Source organism: Carica papaya, chromosome 2 (assembly GCF_054855325.1).
Source record: "Carica papaya isolate Zhongbai chromosome 2, ASM5485532v1, whole genome shotgun sequence".
NCBI lineage: Eukaryota > Viridiplantae > Streptophyta > Magnoliopsida > Brassicales > Caricaceae > Carica > Carica papaya.
In genome coordinates this window covers 16,062,501-16,083,304 of record NC_142310.1, presented here as the reverse complement: position 1 = coordinate 16,083,304, position 20,804 = coordinate 16,062,501, and the positions used below count along the sequence as shown (strand labels likewise).

At 36.7% G+C, this 20,804-nt stretch overlaps 1 protein-coding gene across 9 annotated transcripts in view; it reads right to left on the bottom strand.

Moving 5' to 3' along the window:
- Nucleotides 1–20,804, bottom strand: part of MLO4 (Seven transmembrane MLO family protein) — a 72,757-nt gene that overhangs the window by 42,572 nt on the left and 9,381 nt on the right. For 8 of the 9 annotated variants that reach the window (XM_088213408.1, XM_088213410.1, XM_088213413.1 and 5 more), the window contains exons 5-6: nt 15,439–15,499; nt 13,781–13,872 (exon numbers count right to left, since the gene is read on the bottom strand). The exons of the other annotated variant lie outside the window; for it this stretch is intronic. In XM_088213408.1, the coding sequence (XP_088069534.1) occupies nt 13,781–13,872; nt 15,439–15,499 (153 nt within the window). The remainder of the gene's footprint in view (nt 1–13,780; nt 13,873–15,438; nt 15,500–20,804) is intronic. 9 annotated transcript variants of the gene reach the window in all.

The window sequence follows — 20,804 nt, the reverse complement described above, 5'->3', positions numbered from 1 at the left end:
AACTTGAAACTAAATTATGGAAAATAGTTAAATTCCTATCCCAACATTTCTCACTTAAACCCTTTACACTCTACCCCTTCTCTTGTCCTTTGTTGCCCATACTCCCCTCTAGAATGTATTAACCTTTTCCCCAAGAGGATCCATTCCCTCAGTCCATTCAACTAAACCTACTACCTACCCCTACTCTCTATCCGCTGCTCACATCAGACACCGAACGTTTCTAACACACAGTTTTGCCACCCGCGGCCACCGAATGACCACCACCCCACAAACAACAATACTAGAATACATACACACTGGCCACTAAAGGACCACTCACGCATACACTTCAGTCCACCTGACCAACAAGCTAAGCCAGCAACCACCAGTCCTGAAGGACCACACACACACACACAAAATTCACCTACAACCATTACATTACCTCTATATCAGTAGTAACCGGCCTCTACATACCACACACTCACACCTTACTACACCTCCGGCCTGGAGGGGCGACACACACACACACCAACCAGTCAACCATCCATTTTCAAACCTAAAACAACGGCCTGTGAAGACCACACATACAAATTTACTGCAACCCCAGCCTACACCAACACCGGTAATGTCCGACCTAGAGAGGCTACACACACACACACACACCTACTAGTCCACCTCAACATCAACCAGAACCAACGGCCTGTGAAGGCCACACCAACACACATGGTACTTTACATAACCGCACACCAAATTAGCAATTCTCGACCGGTGAAGGCCTTTCACTAATCCACAACTAATTTGCAAACACCGACCTGTGAAGGCTACACACACTCACGCAAATCACATCACATAATCATACACTCAACATTGCAATACTCGGTCTATAGAAGCCACACACGCACACGCAGAGTACATCACGAAATCACACATTCAAGCTGTAACACTCGGCCTGTGAAGGCCACGCACACACACCGACCTCATCACTGACCTTCGTTGCACCAGAACACACACTTAAGTCTTCCTCTCCGCTTATATGATTTTGCCCTAGCCTATACAACTTACGCTCCCTCTAGGATCTCACCCGACTGCTTCCAGTCGAGCCTCAACAATTCCCCCCCCCCCCAATCGGTACTACTCTCATCTGAATTCGACCTAATGTCTTCAAGTTAGTCCTTTATCCATCACTCCTGATAACATGACTCAATCTATTCTAAGAAAAGAGGAAAAGTAGAGATTTGAACATGCTTTACCATAACAGAGTCTGAAGCCCTAAATTTTCTTACCTCTTGCCTCCATTTCCTATCCCTCAGCAATAGTTCACTCAACTCCTCCTGTTCTTCAAATTCTCCCTGAAATTTCACACTACTTCGTCTCTTTCTCTTCCCCTCTGTCTCTCTCTCTCGGCCTCCCTCCTTCTCTTTCCCCTTTTTCTTTTTCCCTATTTTCCTTCTTTTTTCTTTGACCCGGAATCTCCCTTTTATACCCAACCTAGCTCAAATCCTACCCGTTGAAAATTTCTCCCCTAATCTCTATCGTTCATTCCGTCTCTCCCGCTCTCTCTCCCGATCTCTCTCCCTTATTCACCTATACTAAGCTATTACAGTATGTACATAATTTCTAAATACTATGCCAAGTCCCGAGACACCTTTTAAATAGCACAAAATATGTTCCGCAACTTTGCAATGTTTGACCGTAGATGCAGACATAAATTAACTTGCAATACTTACAGAATATACAACATCTAGACGAGTCACAGTAAGGTAATTTAATTTCTCTGGATCATCAAGGAGATTACCATCATCTTTTGTAAGATGTACATTTGGTATCATTAGTGTATTGCATGACTTAGCTCTCAGCTTTCTTGATTCTGCAAGTAGGTCAAGTACATATTTCCTCTGAGATAACAAAATCTCTTTCTTACTTTTTGTTACTTTCACCCCCAAAAAGTATTTTACATGTCCTAAGTCTTTGGTATTAAACTTGATATGTATGAATGACTTAAGAGAGGATATTCCTGCATGATCATCTCCAGTAGTTACAATATCATCAACATAAATAACAAGTATAATATCAGCTGTTGATTGTCTGCAAAAAAGTGAATGATCACACTTACTCTTCTTCAATTCAAATTCACAGACTACTTCACTGAACTTGTCAAACCACGTACGAAGACTCTGTTTCAAACTATACAAGGATTTCTTCAAATGATAAACTTTTACGTACTCCCCCTGAGCAACAAATCCAGGTGGTTACTTTATATGCACTTCTTCAAAGAAATCACTATGAAGAAATGCATTTTTAATGTTTAGCTGGTGTAATGGTTAATCACGGAATGCTACAATAGATATAAATAAACGAACAAAAGTAAGTTTGGTCACTGGAGAGAATATATCAGAATAGTTCACCCTATAAATCTAAGCATATTCTTTTGCTAGCAGCCGTGCTTTAAGCCTCGCTACAAAGCCATCTACATTCATTTTGACTGCAAATACTCATTTGCACCCTACAAACTTTTTTTCTTTGGGTAAATCCACCAAATCTCAGGTATGATTATCATCAAGAGCAGTTATCTCTTCTAGTATGGCATTACACCAATTAGGATGATTCAAAACCTCATTGACTGTCTTTAGTAAAGAAATGAAATCTATAAAAGAAATTAAAGAGGTAGACGAAGGAGACAAATGATCATATGAAATGAAATTAGCAATGGGATAAGTAAAATGAGGAAGGGTGCATTGACGTGGATCTTCACAAAACCTGATGGGAAGATGAAGATCATGGGTGGTAGGATCAGATGACGAAGAAGCTGGTACAGGACATGTATTATTAGTCTGTTGTCTTTTGAAATAAATATGAATAATTGGCAGTAGTTCTTGAGTTAGAGTCACACCATTATCAGTTTGCTCAGAAGGCACACAAGAAGAAATACAATTATCTTGTTGCTCCATAGTGGTATTGTGTTGGAATTTATAGATGAGTCATTTATTGTCCTTCACTTGATCTGTAAAGCTGGATTGTGAGGAGAATAACGGTATATTCTCTAAAAAGACTACATCGGTTGATACAAGATATTTATTGAGATCTGAAGAGTAACACCGATATCCCTTTTACAAGCGAGAATATCCCAAAAAAGACACACCTCAAGGTTTTAGGATCCCAACTTAGTAATACTAGGTCATACAACTCGAACGTAACAAGCAGTATCAAATACCCGCGGCTGTGCTGGAAATAATGACTTGTTTGGAAAAATAATATTGTAAAGAATATCACTTTCAAGTACTATAGATGGTAGACGATTAATCAAGAAACATGCAGTGGATACAGCATCTGCCCAGAATTGCTTAGGAATTTGTGTCTATAATAAAAGAGCTCGAACAATCTCAAGTAAATATCTATTCTTTCTTTCAGCAACCCCGCTTTGAGATAGTGTATCAACACACGAAGACTAATGAAGAATCACATGTTGAGTCATATAATTCTGAAATGAATCTGACATATTTTTTGATATTATCACTTCTTAACACATGCACAGACACATTAAATTGAGTTTTGATTTCCGCATGAAAAGTACAAAAATGAGTAAACACTTCAAAACAATTTTTTATAAAATATATTCAAGTCATTCGAAAAAAATCATCCACAAAGTAAAAATATTTAAACCCTGTTTTTGACATAACAGGACATGCACCCCATATATTAGAATGAATTAATTCAAAAGCAGACTCAGCTCATTTATTAATTCTTGAACTCAAAGAGTTACAATGATGTTTTACAAATTGACACGACTCACAATCTAATGAAGATATAGCATGAAACTGAGAATACAACTTCTTTAACACAGTGAGAGATGGATGTCTCAACTGACAATGTATTTCAAATGGAGAGATCACACTAGAGCAGACAACTGATTAAAGCACCTAACTATCAAGAATGTAGAGACCTTCTGATACATGTCCTTTACCAATAATCTGTTTCGCCATAAGATTCTGAAAAAGACAATGATCAGGGAATAATAAGATACAACAATTAAGTTCTTCCACAAATTTACTTACAGAAATCAAATTGAAAACAAGTTTAGGTAGACTTAAAATAGATGTCAGGGTAATGAAGGAAGTTGGTTTTATAGTCCCAAAACCCTCAATATTATAGACTGGTCCATCAGTAATAGTTATAGGAGAGGTTACTCTGTGTGATCGAAAGCTAGATAAGATATTAGGGTTACCTGTCATATGATCTGTAACACCAGAATCAATCACTCATTTGTTTGATGAGGAGATAAGACATCTTTTACTTGATTCAGCAGAAGTAGTAACTAGTGTGTATTCTTTCAAAGATTCTTGAAACTGAGAGAATTTTGCATATTAATCGGCTAAAACCATAATAGTTTTCTTATAAGAGGAGCTAACGGTAGCAGTAGTTGTAATATTAGCAGTCTATTTTCTCTAATTTGGATTCTGTAATTTCTTACATTACCGTTTTGTATGTCCCTGCTCATGACAATAATAACAAACAATATTACTTGAATCATTGTTTCGACTATCCATTACTGTGTTTCCTCCCCTGTTATTATTTCTTCCTCCTCCTCTAGTGACAAAAACATTAGAGTGTTGATTGGGTATAGCATTCTCTGAGCGTAACACTCTACTGAAAACTTTCTGAAGAGATATAATCTCATAACCGGATAAAATTTGAGATTTAGCAGTCTCAAATTTAGGTGGAAGACCAGCCAAGAATCTCATTATGGTCATCTGCTCTCTTTGTGTTTGTTGTACTTTGATATCAATACTAAATGGTAAAAGTACATTAAGTTCCTCATAAGTCATTTTAAATTCCATAAAGTAAACTGTGAGAGATTTGCTCTCCTTCTCAGCACGATAGAAGGCCTTATAAATATTATACATGCGGAACACATTGTCTTTTCCTAAGTACAAAAATTCTAAATAATCCATCAGTTCTTTAACAAACTCGTAATGATTAATTAAACCAATTACTTCACTGTCAATTGAGTTTCTAATCTACAAAAACAACCGAGCATCATCTCTTAGCCAGACTGTCCAGTTCCATCGGTGGGAGAATCTTAAATCAAATAATCATCTTTATTAATATTGCATAGATAAACTCTGATAGTTTTGCTCCACTCCAAATAATTTGTGTCATTTAATATGTTCAGTGATTTTTAACATGGCTAGATTATCTCATCCACATAGAATTTGTTATCATCCATTTTAATTCAGGATATTGAAAAAATATCACCTAAAATACTTGAACACAACAGGTAGGGATACACGAAAAAATACTGCAATTATACCAGAAACCCTGAGAGAAACAGAATACCTTTTCACACATGGAAACTAAAAGAAGCACACAGCCACCATCGGAGACTGACGGCTGCCGCATAAATCACCGAAATGCCTCTGTATGTCCAGAAATCACCATAGACCCTACCAGACAACCGAAATGCAGAAGGGGCTCGCAAACAAATACCTCAAATCGCACCGAAAAACTGAAGAACACTTGCTGTTGCGCAATTTGCTCCGCCGTGACTTCCTCCGTTCCGGCCTTCTAGTCTCTGTAGAATGTATATATATTGACATATATAGATATATAAGGAATAACTTAATCTTTTCCAGTTTTTTTTTTTTTTTTTCTTTGGTTGTTATGATAGTTGGATATGCCCTCCACTTTAACAACCAATTTTTCTCCTCTTCCACTTATTTGTTAGAATATTTTATAACCTCTTTTGTCAGGGTTGGTCCCTATATAATAGCACTACTTGTGCTCGAGAAAATCAAGGAAACTAATGAAAGGAATTCTCCTCTTCACTTTGTTCAAATTCTTCTTCCTTCATTTCTTCATGGTATCAGAGCAATCCTGATAAAAAATCATCATCCAAATCAAGTCAAATGGCCACGGATGAGCAGACCTCTTCTCCACCCGAAGTTCTTTCGGGTTCCTACCTTCCCATGTCAGTCAACCACTCACTCGTTGATCAGACACCCTCATTCGTCACTGGACACAAGCTGAACGGAAGCAACTATATCCAATGGTCATCATTGGTCTTGCTGTTCATCCTAGGAAAGGGCAGAGAAGAATACCTCACTAGAGAACTCGTTTCACCTCCAGCCAATGACCCAGGAGCTCGTGTGTGGAAAGTCGAAAATAATTTCGTTATATCATGGTTGGTAAATTCCATGACAAATGAGATTGGAGAAACTTTTTTACTGTATGAAAACCGCGCATGACATTTGGGTTGCCGCGCGCGAATTCTACTCCAGCCGTGATAACACATCAGCAATCTTCAAAATAGAGAGTCATCTTCACGACCTGCGACAGGGGGAACTTTCCGTAACTCAGTACTACAACGCCCTCACCCGCAACTGGCAACAGCTCGATGTCTTTGAAGAACACTAGTGGAGTTGCCCCGATGATGTAAAAATGTTCAAATCCATCACCGAATGCAAACGAATCTTTAAATTCTTAATAGGTCTCAATAAAATTTGGATGAAGTCCGTGGACACGTTTTGGGAACCAAACCGCTGCCAAGCCTCAGAAAAGCGTTTTCGGAAATCCATCATGAAGAGAACAGGAAGAAAATCATGATGGGTGAATCTCTCTTTGGCCCGAACTCAGTGGAGACTGGTTTGGCTCTTGCTGCCCAGAAGAAAGCCCTACTAGGCGAATCCCAGTTTCGTGCTCACGCTTCCGAGACTACCTCTGCCCTCACCAGTCGTGCTTCTGAAGCTCAAGGGAGAAATGGTAGACCGTGGTGTGAATTTTGTAAAAAACCCGGTCATATCCATGATAAATGCTAGAAGCTGCATGGTAAGCCTGGTGAGAAGAAAAACCTCAGAACAGAGATACATCATGGAAATGTAGTGATTAATGAAGAATCATCCTCTGCTCCTACACCCACCAAAAATGCTCTCTTCAGTCCAGCTCAAATGGAGGCTTTCTTGCAAATGTTTTCACAAAAGAGTCTTCTTGGTAATGCTTTCATTGCTCAGAGAGATAATTGCTTACTTAATTTATCTGCCTATTCCACAAAAAGGCAAGTGTGGATTGTTGATTCAGGGACATTCAATCATATGACTGGAAATATTTCACTCCTTCGTCAATACAGTGAATGTAAGGAAGTGTCCTCCATTAAGATTGCTGATGGAACGAGTTCTAGGGTGGCAAGAGTTGGTTCAACCTATATATAACCATGCTTGATACTATATTCCGTCCTCTATGTGCCCAATTTGAATTACAATCTGTTATCTGTAAGCAAATTGTGTAAACACTTTAATTGTGTGGTTAAATTTGACAATAATTTCTATGTTTTTCAAGACTTAGCATCGGGAAAGATGATTGGCAGTGCTAGGAATGACTCAGGACTATACCTTCTACCAGTTGCAACTTCTCTTTCAAAAGAACAAACTTCGAGTGCAGTATGTACTAATTCAGTTTCTGTAGGATGTTCTAATATTGATCACTCTATTATGTTATGACATTATAGATGAGGACATCCAAACTTTATGTACTTGAAACAACTATTTCCAGGTTTATTCAAAAATAAAAATTCGAGTTCATTTCAGTGTAAAGTATATCAGTTTTCTAAACATACTTGTCATTCATATCCTATTGTTGCATATAAACCTTCAAAACCTTTTGCATTAATCCATAGTGATGCATGGGGATCAGCACGAGTAAAAAATATTACTGGTATTAAATGATTTATCTCCTTCATTGATGATCACACTAGAATAACCTGAATTTATCTTATGAAAGAAAAATCTGAAATTGGTCAAATTTTTTAAAAATTCAACACTATGATTCAAACCCAATTTCAGACAACAATACAAGTATTGAAAATTGACAATGCATGTGAATACTTTGAGTCCAACCAGAAAAAATACCTCACTGATCAAGGTATTATCCATCAAAGTTCTTGTGTATGTATCCCACAACAAAATATTGTAGCCGAAAGGAAAAATAGACATATTCTTGAAGTATCTCGATCACTTATATTTACCACAAATGTTCCCAAATTTCTTTGCGGAGAGACTATTTTCACTGTTACCTACCTGATCAATAGGATGTCTTCTCGTATTCTTAAATTAAGAACACCCTATGATTCTCTTGTTCAAGCCTTCCCAAACTCTCACATCTTACACACAATCCCATTTAAAGTCTTTGGGTGCTCTGCTTATGTACACATTCATACCCATCTAAGGGGGAAACTAGACCCAAAAGCCCTTAAATGTATTTTTATTGGCTATTCCTCTAATCAGAAAAGTTACAAATATTTTTGTCCAGCTACCCATTGGTTTTATAATACTATGGATGTCACATTATTTGAAAACCAACCATTTTATCCCACTCTTAATATTCAGAGGGAGAATTTTACTTAGAAATATCAATTGTGGGATATGAACATCCCGCCACTACATATTCCATTGACAACATCAGAAAAAGAACCTACATCAGAAAAAGAACTCGTCTCTGAAACTACCAAAGAGTCTGAACTTGTCACAGAAACAGATAACACATTACCTACAGTGAGTAAGTTACGTGTCTATACTAGAAATAACAAGACTCAAGGTGGTGGTAAAGTATCTGAACCAACTATGTTTTACGTGTCTATATCAGGAAGAACAAGACTCAAGGTGATGGTAAAGTATCTGAACCAACTATATACTGTTATGAATCAACTACTGAACCAAGCACCCAAAATACTCTGACTCAACTACTAATATTGAATTGCCTATTACTTTACGAAAAGGTGTTCGTTCTTACACAATACATCCCATACAGGATTATGTCTCATATGCCAAATTGTTTTCAAAGTATCATGCTCTTATGTGTAAGTTTGACAACAGCTCCTCAGAACCAAGAACAATTCATGAAACTTTCAAAATTCCTGAGTGGAATGCTGCTATTCAAGAAAAAATTACAGCACTTGAAAAGAATGAGACATGAGAGTTAATTGATCTGCCTTTAGGAAAAACTTCAGTAGAATACAAGTGGATTTTCACTACTAAATACAATCCTAATGGTAGTGTAAATCAGTATAAAGCACGACTTGTTGCTAAAGGTTTCACTCAGTCATATGGAATTGATTATCAAGAGACATTTGCTCCAACTGCCAAGCATAATACTATCCGGGTACTATTCTCATTAGCTTCTAATCTTGATTGGCATCTTTATCAACTAGATGTGAGGAATATTTTTCTCAATGGTGATCTAGAAGAAGAGGTATATATGAAAGTCCCACTTAGACTTGAAATGAATCTACAAAAGGTATGTAAACTAAAAAAGGTACTTTATGGACTCAAACAGTCATCGAGGGTATGGTTTGACAGATTCACCAGGGTAGTGAAGCCTATGGGATATGAACAGTGTCAGTCTGATCACACATTATTTGTCAAGCACTGTATCACAGAAAAGAGAGTTGTACTGATTGTATATATTGATGATATTATCCTGACAGGTGATCATAATGAAGAGATTCAGAAACTAAAAGACTTCCTAGCTAAAGAGTTTGAAATCAAAAATCTTGAAATACTCAAGTATTTTCTTGGAATGGAAATAGCTCAGTCCAAGAAAGGAATTTCTACATCTCAGCGGAAATATGTCTTAAATCTTCTGAACGAGACTGGTATGTTTGGTTGTAAACCCGCAGAAACTCCTATGGAGTCAAATGCTAAACTTAGTTTCAGAAATGATAGTAAATATGTTGATAAAGAAATGTATCAGAGACTTGTAGACAAGCTTATCTACTTGGTTCACACAAGACCTGACATCTGCTTTGCAGTAAGCACTGTGAGTCAGTTCATATTTCAACCTACTGAAGAGCATATGAGCACTATCTATCGAATTTTGAGATACTTAAAGATGACACCTGGACAAATATTATTTTTTCAGAAGACTATGGCCAGAGAAATTGAGATCTTTACTAGTGCAGATTGGGCAGGATCTGTAACTAATAAGAGATCCACATCCGGTTATTACTCATATGTATGGGGTAATTTAGTCACTTGGCATAATAAGAAACAATCTGTTGTATTAAGAAGCAGTGCTGAAACTGAATGGTGCTCACTTGCTCATGGAATATGTGAAGGAGTGTGACTGAAAAAGATATTACTAGAACTACAATTTTCTGCTCCCACTACTATGAGAATTTGGTGTGACAATCAATCGACTATTAACATGGCCAAGAATCCTATGCACCATGACAGAACTAAACATATAGAGATTGACCGACACTTCATCAGAGAGAAAATTGAAAGCCAGGATGTGTAACTACTATACATCCCAAACAGTCAATAAACAACAGACATACTCACAAAAGCACTACCAAAAAGGGAGTTCAATAATCTTGTATCCAATCTACAATTACTCAACATTTATGTAACCTAAATTGAGAGGGAGTGTAGAATGTATATATATATTTACATATATAGATATATAAGGGGTAACTTAGTCTTTTCCAGTTTTTTCTTTTTTTTTTTTTTCAGTTGTTATGACAGCTAGGCATGCCCTCTACCTTAAGAACCAATTTTTCTCCTCTTCCACTTACTTGTTAGAACATTTTGTAATCTCTTTTGTCAAAACTTGTGCCTATATAATAACACTACTTGTGCCCGAGAAAATCAAGGAAAATAGTGAAAGGAATTCTCCTCTTCACTTTTTTCAAATTCTTCTTCCTTCATTTCTTCAATTTCTTGCTCAAAACAGGCCAGCCAAACATTTCTTCGTGTTCTAACCTCGTGCCGAACTTTTTTCGCACGCGACCCGGCCTCCTCCGTTTCACCCGACCCCTGATGACTTGGAACCGCTGAGAAGCAGCTTCGTCTGCGTCTTGTGCATGCACCACCGTACCGGCCGCGATCTAAACTGATCGGAGGACGGTGGTTGACTTCCTCCAGTGTTGGGAATGAGTTGTTCAACCCTTTATGTGATCTAATCTAATCTGACTTCTAAAAACCCTAACCCTATCTCTGATACCATATAAATTTTAGAAAAAAATACTGAATATTTTTTATGTTTTATTGAAATGAAAGTAGGGATATATATACATGTAAATGGAATTATATATGGTAACTAATATAAATTACCCTATTAATTTTTTTCCTAATTAATTTAATACATTTGGAAACATAATCAACCTATTATGTATATAGATCTTCTATAATATTCTAACAAACAACGTTTACAGAAGCAAGAATCGAAGAGAAATACAAAAAAAAAAAGTCAGTAGAAGGCCATTTATCATCTGCTGTGTAGCCCAGGCACCAAAATGCCAGTAAAACTGGCCAACACAGCTTGCCGTGCATGTGGACGTGTGCATGGTGCTGTCTAGGCACCCAAAAGTGTCAGGACAGGTCCCCTAACACGTTGCGTATGTACAACACGCCTAACGCAGGGGAATAAGGCTCTACCAGGCACCCTGTGCACCAAGAGAGCCCAGTGGCAGACCCTGTGTGTGCCATGCATGCTATGTGCGCCAGGGCACTTGCCCTGGCACCAAACCGTGCCCAAGGCTTATGTCCCATGGGTGTGCTGCTGTGCGCAGCATGCCGTGTGCTGGACAGGCCTGACAAGCCTGCAATGCGCCGAAAGGTCTGGGAGAGCTAGCCTGTTTGGCCACGGGTGCAGACTGAGGGGAAAATCCCCCATCCGCGGGCTTGAGAGGAGAGTCCCCAAGCATTGGAATTTTTCTGGAATTTGTAATTTTAAACAGAAAAATGACAATTAAATACGGGAAAAGTTTGGTAAAATAAACTGATAAAAATAATGGAAAAATCAGCAATTTACTTTGGAAGTAATTGGAAAATAAATAAAAAGGCAATTGTGAGACTCGTATGTGGGAATTGAGGGAAAATTTGTAGAATAAATTAGTGAATTTTTGGAAATTAAAATAAAGAAAAAATTTGGAATCTTACACGTGAAAAATGAAGGAAAAATATATAAAATGAACCTTAAGAATTTAATTGGGATTTTTGGGTTTTTGAGTCTAGGATAGCTTGGTTAATTAAGAAGAAAACAATTAATAAAAGTTTAAGATTTAATTAACCCAGTAGTCCAATTAAATCTGATTGATCTGATTTCCTGGGAGGGATAGTCTTTGGTATTATAACCTCTACTAGGCTGTGAATGTGGTATTTGGTTCCCATTGTGGAATGATATTCAGTGTCCCTGGGAGAAACTGAAGATTTAGGTTCACGTTCTCAGCCAAGAGCATGGACATTGGCGACCAAAGAGAATGAGTGGTATATATATATATATATATATATGATTTATTCTTACAAATATTATTTGCATTTGATTTAGTATTTATATTTTGGCGCTCCTATTCACATTAATAGTTTGGTATCCCATTTGCGCTCCCAAGAAATAGATGTAAGCAACTGCACACATTGGTCTAACAATGTAAACCTAATTAAAGATATTATCAATGTGAAAAACTTAAAAGAAGAATCAGTCCGGTGAGTGTGAGTTGGGATATTGGTACTATGATATGATATATTTGGCATTTAGGTAATTTGCTGTGATGTGCTTAGGCACTTTGGAACTATGGATTTAGTATCGGTATTTGAGAAAAATCTATTTGGTATGTTTGGAATGTTTTTAATCTAATAAGTGTTTTTATAAATTGCATTTAATTACGTTTTGAAATGTATTCGGTTTCTATTGTGGAATGATATTCAATGTCCCTGGGGGAAACTAAAGGTTTCGATTCACGTTCTCGGCCAAGAGCGTGGACATTGGCAACCAGAGAGAATGAGTAGTATATATATATATATATGATTTTTTTTTATAAATATTATTTGCATTTGATTTGATATTTGTATTTGGCGCTCCCATTCACAGTAGTAGTTGATGTCCCATTTGCGCTCCTAGGAAATAAATGTAAGCGGTTGCACACGTTGATTTGACAATATAAACCTAATTAAAGATATTAAGCAATGTAAAATATTTAAAAAGAAGAATCAGTCGGGTGTGCGTGAGTTGGGATATTGGTAATATGGTATGGTATATTTGGTATTTGGGTAATTTGTAGTGATGTGCTTAGGCACTTTCAAAATATGGATTTGGTATCGGTATTTAAGAAGAATTTATTTGATATATTTGGAATATTTTTAATCTGACAAGTGTTTTTATAAATTGCATTTAATTACGTTTTCAAACGTATTTGTATGATTTCAATACTGCTTTTCTTACTAAATCCCTGGAACTCAACCCAATCCATTCCCTCAAATGACTTGACAGGTCTTCCAGCTGATCCAAGTCTAGATCACTTCAGGGGCACCTAAGAGCCAATGAAGGACTTTGGAGTTTTTGTTTTGAGATTTGTGTAAGGCTAGTTTCTTTTGTTAGGATTATATGTACATTTTGTAAAATATAATAGAAAATCTAATAGCTTAGTGTACTGTTTTGGTACTTTATAAGGGATATATGTTTCTGCTGTTCAATTATTAGATAGATTTTATCTGTTCTTTTGGACGTGGGTGCCAAGGTGGTACCAGGGCGTCACAAATATGCATCATTGTAATGTGCTTAAGAGTTTTGGAGCATTACAATGTATTACCCTAGATACCAGCTATTCTATGGAAACAAATTAGATATTGTAATTTTCATACATTTTCTAGCGCAAAAATATAATCTTGCAATGAGTGCCTTTGCATAATTTAAAGCACAAAATAGAAACCTTTTCACTAAATAGAAATATTATTGCTAGGAATTGGCGTAGATACTAAAAAGTAAAGAAAATACACCAATTAATCTGAAGAGAAAACTGATAGAAAAGGAAAATCACCATCCAAATGAGAACTCGGCTCCTACTCCATGGATGAGAAGTATGATGGAAAACAAAAGTAGATTGTCGCCTCAAAACCTTGCTTTTTTTCACTATGGATGGAAAAAGAAAATATTTGTATATATTAGGAGAGGTAACATCAATTACATGATATATCTAGAATGAAACTGAAACAATAGAAAAGGAAAGGTTAGCTATATAGCTCCTTGCCGAATCTCCCTCACTTTTAGCATTTTAGCAGAGAAAACTGACTACTACCTTATAAATGTACTCATTGAAACATATTCTGTAGTAAAAAAATATGTAGCGTTCCAATATTTTATAACAACAGTACCAGCATTTACTAACAGCCAATAAGAAAACAGTAGTTTCAACTTCAATCCAAATATTTCCAATTTTGCATTTCAATCTGATATTAGAATACATGCAGTGTAAGGTTTTCGAAAGTGTGAGAACATAAGACTAGTGGTCCTTGTGAAATAACTGAATTTGCATTACCAATTATTTAGAAAACTGCAACTTTATTACTAAAATATAAGTACCCCCCCTCAACCATAGGCCAAAAAAGTTGAAGTGTAAGGACCTAAGCTTTTTTTTTATATTCTAATACACCCCTCAAACACAAATCTAATACGTTGAAAATGCAGATAAAACATGCTCATTATACACTATTAAATTTTAGTTTAGATAGTTCTTAGTTTCTAACTCTGATATCGCGCGAAAAATTATATTTAACTAATTATTTAAGAACTTAAATTTATATATATATATATATATCATTATTTTTTTTTATATCTAAGCACACCATCTTATGGAGAAGTCCATCCAATTGCAAGCCCACTAGCCTGAAAGTATGTACAAAGCACAAGCTCACAATAGCTTGTGCTAAAAGATTCAGAGTCTTAACTCCTGGGCCTGACACATGAAAGAAAGATAGTTGTGTCATCGGTTATCCCAATATCTTAAGTTTATAAAAGGGCCTAAACTTTATTATTTACATTATAATATTTATCAACAGAACCCGTATCTCTAGGATTTATGCAGTTCATTTTTGTGAATCCTTGGTGTGGATATAATATTCCATTTGAACATTGCATTCCCATATGTGTATCTCTATTGTTTTTCTTTATTCTTTGTTGTCCTTAGTTCTAGAAATCAAAACTTAATTTACAATCATACTTGTTCATTGTCTTGTTTTATTTCATGCTCAAAACCCCAAAATTCACTTTTGCATCAAGAACAGACATTTCAATGGGTCCTTTCCAGACAACTCAGGCTCATGATTAAAACATCCCTAATATACAGGGAGTTTGCATTCGTTTAGGGAGAAGGAATTACCAATCGAGACCAGGGAAAGAAATGTTTCACTCAGAAATCTGGAGAGAAGAGAAGATTGGGTACCATGTCATGACTCATGAAGGTTGAAACTCTGGATAAATGAATTGTGACCCTAAACAAACCTGAACATAGGATAGCTGGTAGCTTAAGAAAGCTTGTGGTCTCTAATTGAGGAATATAGTTGCTTAAGACAGACCTTTTCTCAACAACCAGATGGAACAATAAGAATCTTAGGCGTGAACTTTAATATGGAAAGGTGTCAGCAACTAGAATCCAATGCAAGGCAACAAGTACCCTTTCATTCCAAGCTACATCATTACCTTGCGGGTTTATGGCAGCCATCATGATTGCATGGTTCTCCCATTTCCTCCAACTGTAAATCTGTGTGCAAAAAGAAGATGAGAATAAATAAACCTGTAGGATGAAATACTAATTCCATAGAGACAAAATTACATATTAACTTAGGTAACTTGAAAATCCCCAAATCAACCCCCCACCCACCCTAAAAAAGAAAAGAATAGCAAGCCCTGCCATTTTACAATATCTATACAAAAGTCTTCTTTTTGAGAAAATTTTAAGTGTGGGTGTTAATTTTGTCAATAATGGTGAAGTATTACCAGAAAACACTTCATCTCTGTTGTCTATAATAGAATGTTTACTGGTCTTACATATGTATGGGGGAGCCGCAGAGAACAAAAGGATATCCTGGCTATCCTAGTTCAACTAAATGAGGATTTTTGTTTCGGAGTATCAGTGTAAGTTTTAGTTAAGGCATCAAATTAGGACTTTGTCTTACGAGTTGAATTATGTTTAGTTTGGGAGTTGACTAGAATAACCCATGATTAATAAATAAGTCCTTTTGATATCAATAAATTTATCGGTTAGTTAGTATTAAAAAAAGAAAGCTCTAAGCTCTCAAACTTGGAGGTTCTCTTCAAACAAGCCTCAAAATAGGCCAAGAAGATTGCAATCCAACAAGAAAGTGTTCCTTTTTTTTTGAGAGAAAAAATCTAACAAGAAAGTTGTTAGCCTGCTTCGAGATTTGTTGCTAACAGGACCAGTGACTAGATCTTAGGCCCAAGACCATGAAAAACTGGTATCAGCGTGGACAATAATGAGGAATTTCAAATAATTCCGCAGCAGTTTAAGAACTTCCTCGAACAATACCTGGAGCATCAAACCCATACTAAAGAGAGGAAGCCCACATAGGAAATCCAAAGAAAAAGCCTCTCACGCAAGCTTTCCAATGCTAAGGATAACAAGAAACCAGCAAGGATGAAAGACAGCACAAAGGGGGAAAGAAAATACCGAGATTTTTAAAACTTGACTCCCCCCATTTTGACAGGAAGCTTATCTGTTAGGCAGACTAAACAGATATAAAAACTTTTACAGACACCAGAGGGAACTGCCAAAGAAGACAACACAGGATTGACATCTTTCCATCTCAAAGACAATTCCCCTTGTTGACCATATTGGAACATGATAAACCAGACCTAAACTGGGAGGAGTTTAAAACCCATTATAACCTGCACTTTGATCCCCCAATTTGCAGTAACAATCAAGCAATTTGTTTTAAGTTACATCAGATGTAATAGTGGAGGATTATCAACAGCTGTCCGAGCAGCTTGTAGCCCAAGCATCTGCCATATCGGGGGGGGGGGGGGGGGGTGGTGATAGAGGCAGAATTACAACCACCTTACTGACCATAGCCATAGCTTAATCAGGCTTTATGAAACACAAAGGGAGAGAAGGCAGATAGAACCTCTAACAGTAACGCTGGCTGCTAATAACCTAATAAGCGGCAATTTATAGAAAGATTAAGCATAGAAGAGACTGGAGACAAGGAGAAGAAGGGATATTATTGAAATTGTGACAAACCAGTTATTCCAGGACATGTATGAAAGAAGCTCTTTTGGCTTGAATTCAAGGAAGAACCAATATATGAAGCCCTCACTATTATTGGGGGATTTGGGAAGCTAAACCTAAGACTTACGTGCTACCAGTTGACTGTCATAAACCTCTATACGGGCCATAATTCTTTCTATAGGATCTACTTTCCTTGTAGTTCTCTCTTGTATATAACGTGTAAATCCGTGATTGCTTCATTCTTTATTTTGTCGCCATCTACGGCTAACTTTTGTAGTTGAAAATATATGTTGCCAGCTTTCTTAATGCAATAACATAGAGAAAAATATTCCCTCGTTAGTTATATTGTTGTTTGGAACATGGTATTATTGCTTACTCCCAAACTTAATCACTGTTGTTTTCTGTTTTTATTCCATAAGGTTGGCAAGAAGCTGTGATGTATCCAAATGAGAAAGCAAGTACACCAATGAGATAAGAACCTTAACCAAAAATCAGAGATAGAAACTTGTTAAGCTTCTGTTGGAGAAGAAACCAATAGGTCATATGTAGGTGTTTACTGTGAAACCCATAGGTGCAGGAACAGTTGAAAGATTTAAAGCTCAGCTAATAGCAAAGGGGTTCATCAAAACTTATAGGTTTAACTACAAAGAGACATTTGCTTCAATTGCAAAAATAAATGTTCTCAAAATTCTCTTACCATATGCAGCCAACATTGGCTAGGACTTGCAACCATTTTGATGTATAAAAAAATGTCTCTGCATTGAAATTCAAAAGAGAAAGTCTATATGGAGATTTCTCTTGGATCTAATGTTGAGAAGAGTGAGTGAAAAATGTGCAAATTGAAAAAGGTGGTCCATAGACTGAAGCAATCTCCAAAAGCATGGTTTGCTAGGTTTAGTACTGTCATGGCCGAAAGTTCTACCAGAGGGGATGCTCCTTTAATTTCCAAAAGCGCTGGAGTCATGCCTCCAAATAGGAGTTGGATTGCTAATAGGAAGATTTGGTGGCAGCAAACAAATAAAACAGCTACGGGTCATGGTTTATGGATTGCTAGGAATCAGTTGGGTGATGGCAAGTTCGATGAGGGGAAGAGCTGTGGGCATGGAAGAGCATCAGGAGTAAGTGTAAGTTTGCTGATATGATTCAATTTACCAATATATGGACAGTGTGGAAGGAAAGAAACAAGAGAACTTTCAATGAGTGGATGACGTGAATGGATTTGATGTACTTAAGGATAGATGGTTTTATACACTTGGTTTTTTGTTAGTGGAGTCATTCTCCACGGCATATGGAGGACTATAGGAACCTTTTTGATAAGCTGACAGATCTGTAAATATTTTTATATATGGGTTGTGCCCATTTTAGTACTCATAATTGATACAGAACCCAAGATCAACCAATATAATCAAAAACTTATATATACAATTCTTCACTCAACGAGAAAATTGAAAAAAAAGACAAAAATTGATAAAACGCCATAAGAGTTACCTTGATAAGTCAAACCAATTTTTCACTCAACGAGAAAGTTGAAGAAACCTCATAAATTTTTAAACTAAAAGTCTTGTATTTTATTGAACTTGAACTTGAATGATTACAACCCAAAAGTAAGGCACATTTATAGTTGTAGGACTAAAGAATTACAATAGGACTCAAAAGTCTAAAATTTAGGAAACTTATCATGAATTTCTATCTAGAACTCTTATGAAAATAATGAAATAAAGACTTGCATATTAGCATAAACTATAACTTTTCTCTCTTAAATAGTAGCTTGAATCTTCAAGGATTGTGGTCGACCATATCTTTGATCTTTATCCTTGACTTCTCGGCTTTGATGAAGACTTATTAGATGATTTGTTGGAGTGATACTTGGCCATGATAGGAACACTCGATTCCAAATTTGATTTGCAGTTGAACTCTACACCTTAATGAAGAGAATGTGTGGTGAGGATTGTATTCAAGTGGGCGGCTTGGAATTTTTGTAGACCTCCTTTTTGGATGAATTAACATGAGTTGTACATCGATAAAACTCTTGAGACGAAGCTGGCCATTTGTGATGAGATGATAAAATAGGAGAAAAATTCTATTGTGTGAGAGAAAATTTCTCATGAGTAAATCAAAACTGTCCCTAATCTTTAGGACTCCTTTTGGACGAGGTATCATGAGTGAATCTGTCATATCATTATAAAATAAGAATTCTTGATCCTCCATGTGTTCAATATGCTTTATAATTCTATCCAAGCTGTCCATGATAAGAGGAGTGAGTGGCAAGGAGGTAACTTGGCCAAGAGTCCAAGATTTTGATGACTCTTGTTGGCTTTCATGTGCATAATTCCTTGGTCAAGTGTCCTTAAGCTTTAAGACACCTTGAGGCTTGGTTTTGATGATAAAAACTCTTGGAAAAGAGCTGGATGAGAGTCCATAACGTGTATGACTCTTGGTTGCTCGTGTTTCTTGGATTTTTGGAAATTTTAGTGGCCGATTCCTTCCTTGACTTGGTGAGCTCAGTTTTCCCCTCTTAAGGCCTTCAAAGTTTGGCCCAAATCTCCCTTCTTCATGGAGCCATCCCTTAACATAAACTTGGAAGTCTCTCTTGAGTTTATTGGCCCATGTTCTTGTGATCTTCTATGCATAAAGCTCAAATCCACCTTGGAGTCACTCATCATAAATTTGTCTCCATATGGACTTTGTTTATCTTGAATTGGATCTTTTCTTCCACTCAAATAGACCAAACTGTGAGGATCTTTGAATATATGGACCTTGTCATGACTTCCATGATTCATAAGGCCTAAACCATGACATTTTTAAGATCATGAAGCCGTGAGCTTTAACATACGCTCCTTTGTGAGCTCTTAAGATCATATGGCCATGATTTCCTTTATGGTTGTGAGCTTTCAAGCTCATGTAAGCTCCCATTTTGCCGTGATCTCCCATGTGGTCTTTCATGTAAGTTTGAATCACATCTTGGCCATGGGACCTCATGTCGCCTAGAGTGGTTTGCCCCACCTTGGCTCGTATCAATAGCAATATAATTCATTATACTTTTTATTTTCAAAAAGAGAATCATCAACTATTATATCATCATTCTGCAATAGTTGAGTTGGATTACTAATGAATAGAGTTTTCCAACTCTATTTGCACAAATTTGTAGTCATTTCTTTGATGATATCTTGATGCATAGCAACGTGGTTGAAATATATTGGATACTCAAGTCAATTTTCTCCTTCCTCAACACTCATAAATTATTCCTAAAGAAGTTTAATGTTCTCCTTAACACATATATAAATTGTATATTAAGTCATAAAAAGATCTTTCATGGAGTTCTAGCTGGTACTCTCGAAATTTTGGCCATGTTATAGAGGCCAAAGCTAACAATTACTAAAAGACTTTGAGAGTTTCTAGTTTTAACCAGGCAACATCGAAAATCACTGAAAGATTATTGTATCACTACGACAACATTAACTGTCATGCCATGAAAAATTCCTTCATTTGGAATCTTGATGGTTTGGCTGCATTTGAACAAAAGACTGCCACAACTACTACCCCACTCCTTGCACTCCCAGATTTCTCCTAAAACTTTATCATCTAGTGCAAGAAATTGTAATACAACATATGGGCAATGCTATATAAGGAAATCTAGTTACTAGCCTTTGTCAATAAAATATCAGCAACCCATGACCATAAGCTCCCTGCATGTCAAGTGTAGTCGCAAGTGGGTGACTATACGTTGCTTCGGCTTCATCCTTGCAGGCGATTTTCTCTTGCGCTTAGGCCTAATAAAAAGTTTGGCCTTTGGTTTTATGGTCCTTTGTGCAAAAAATGT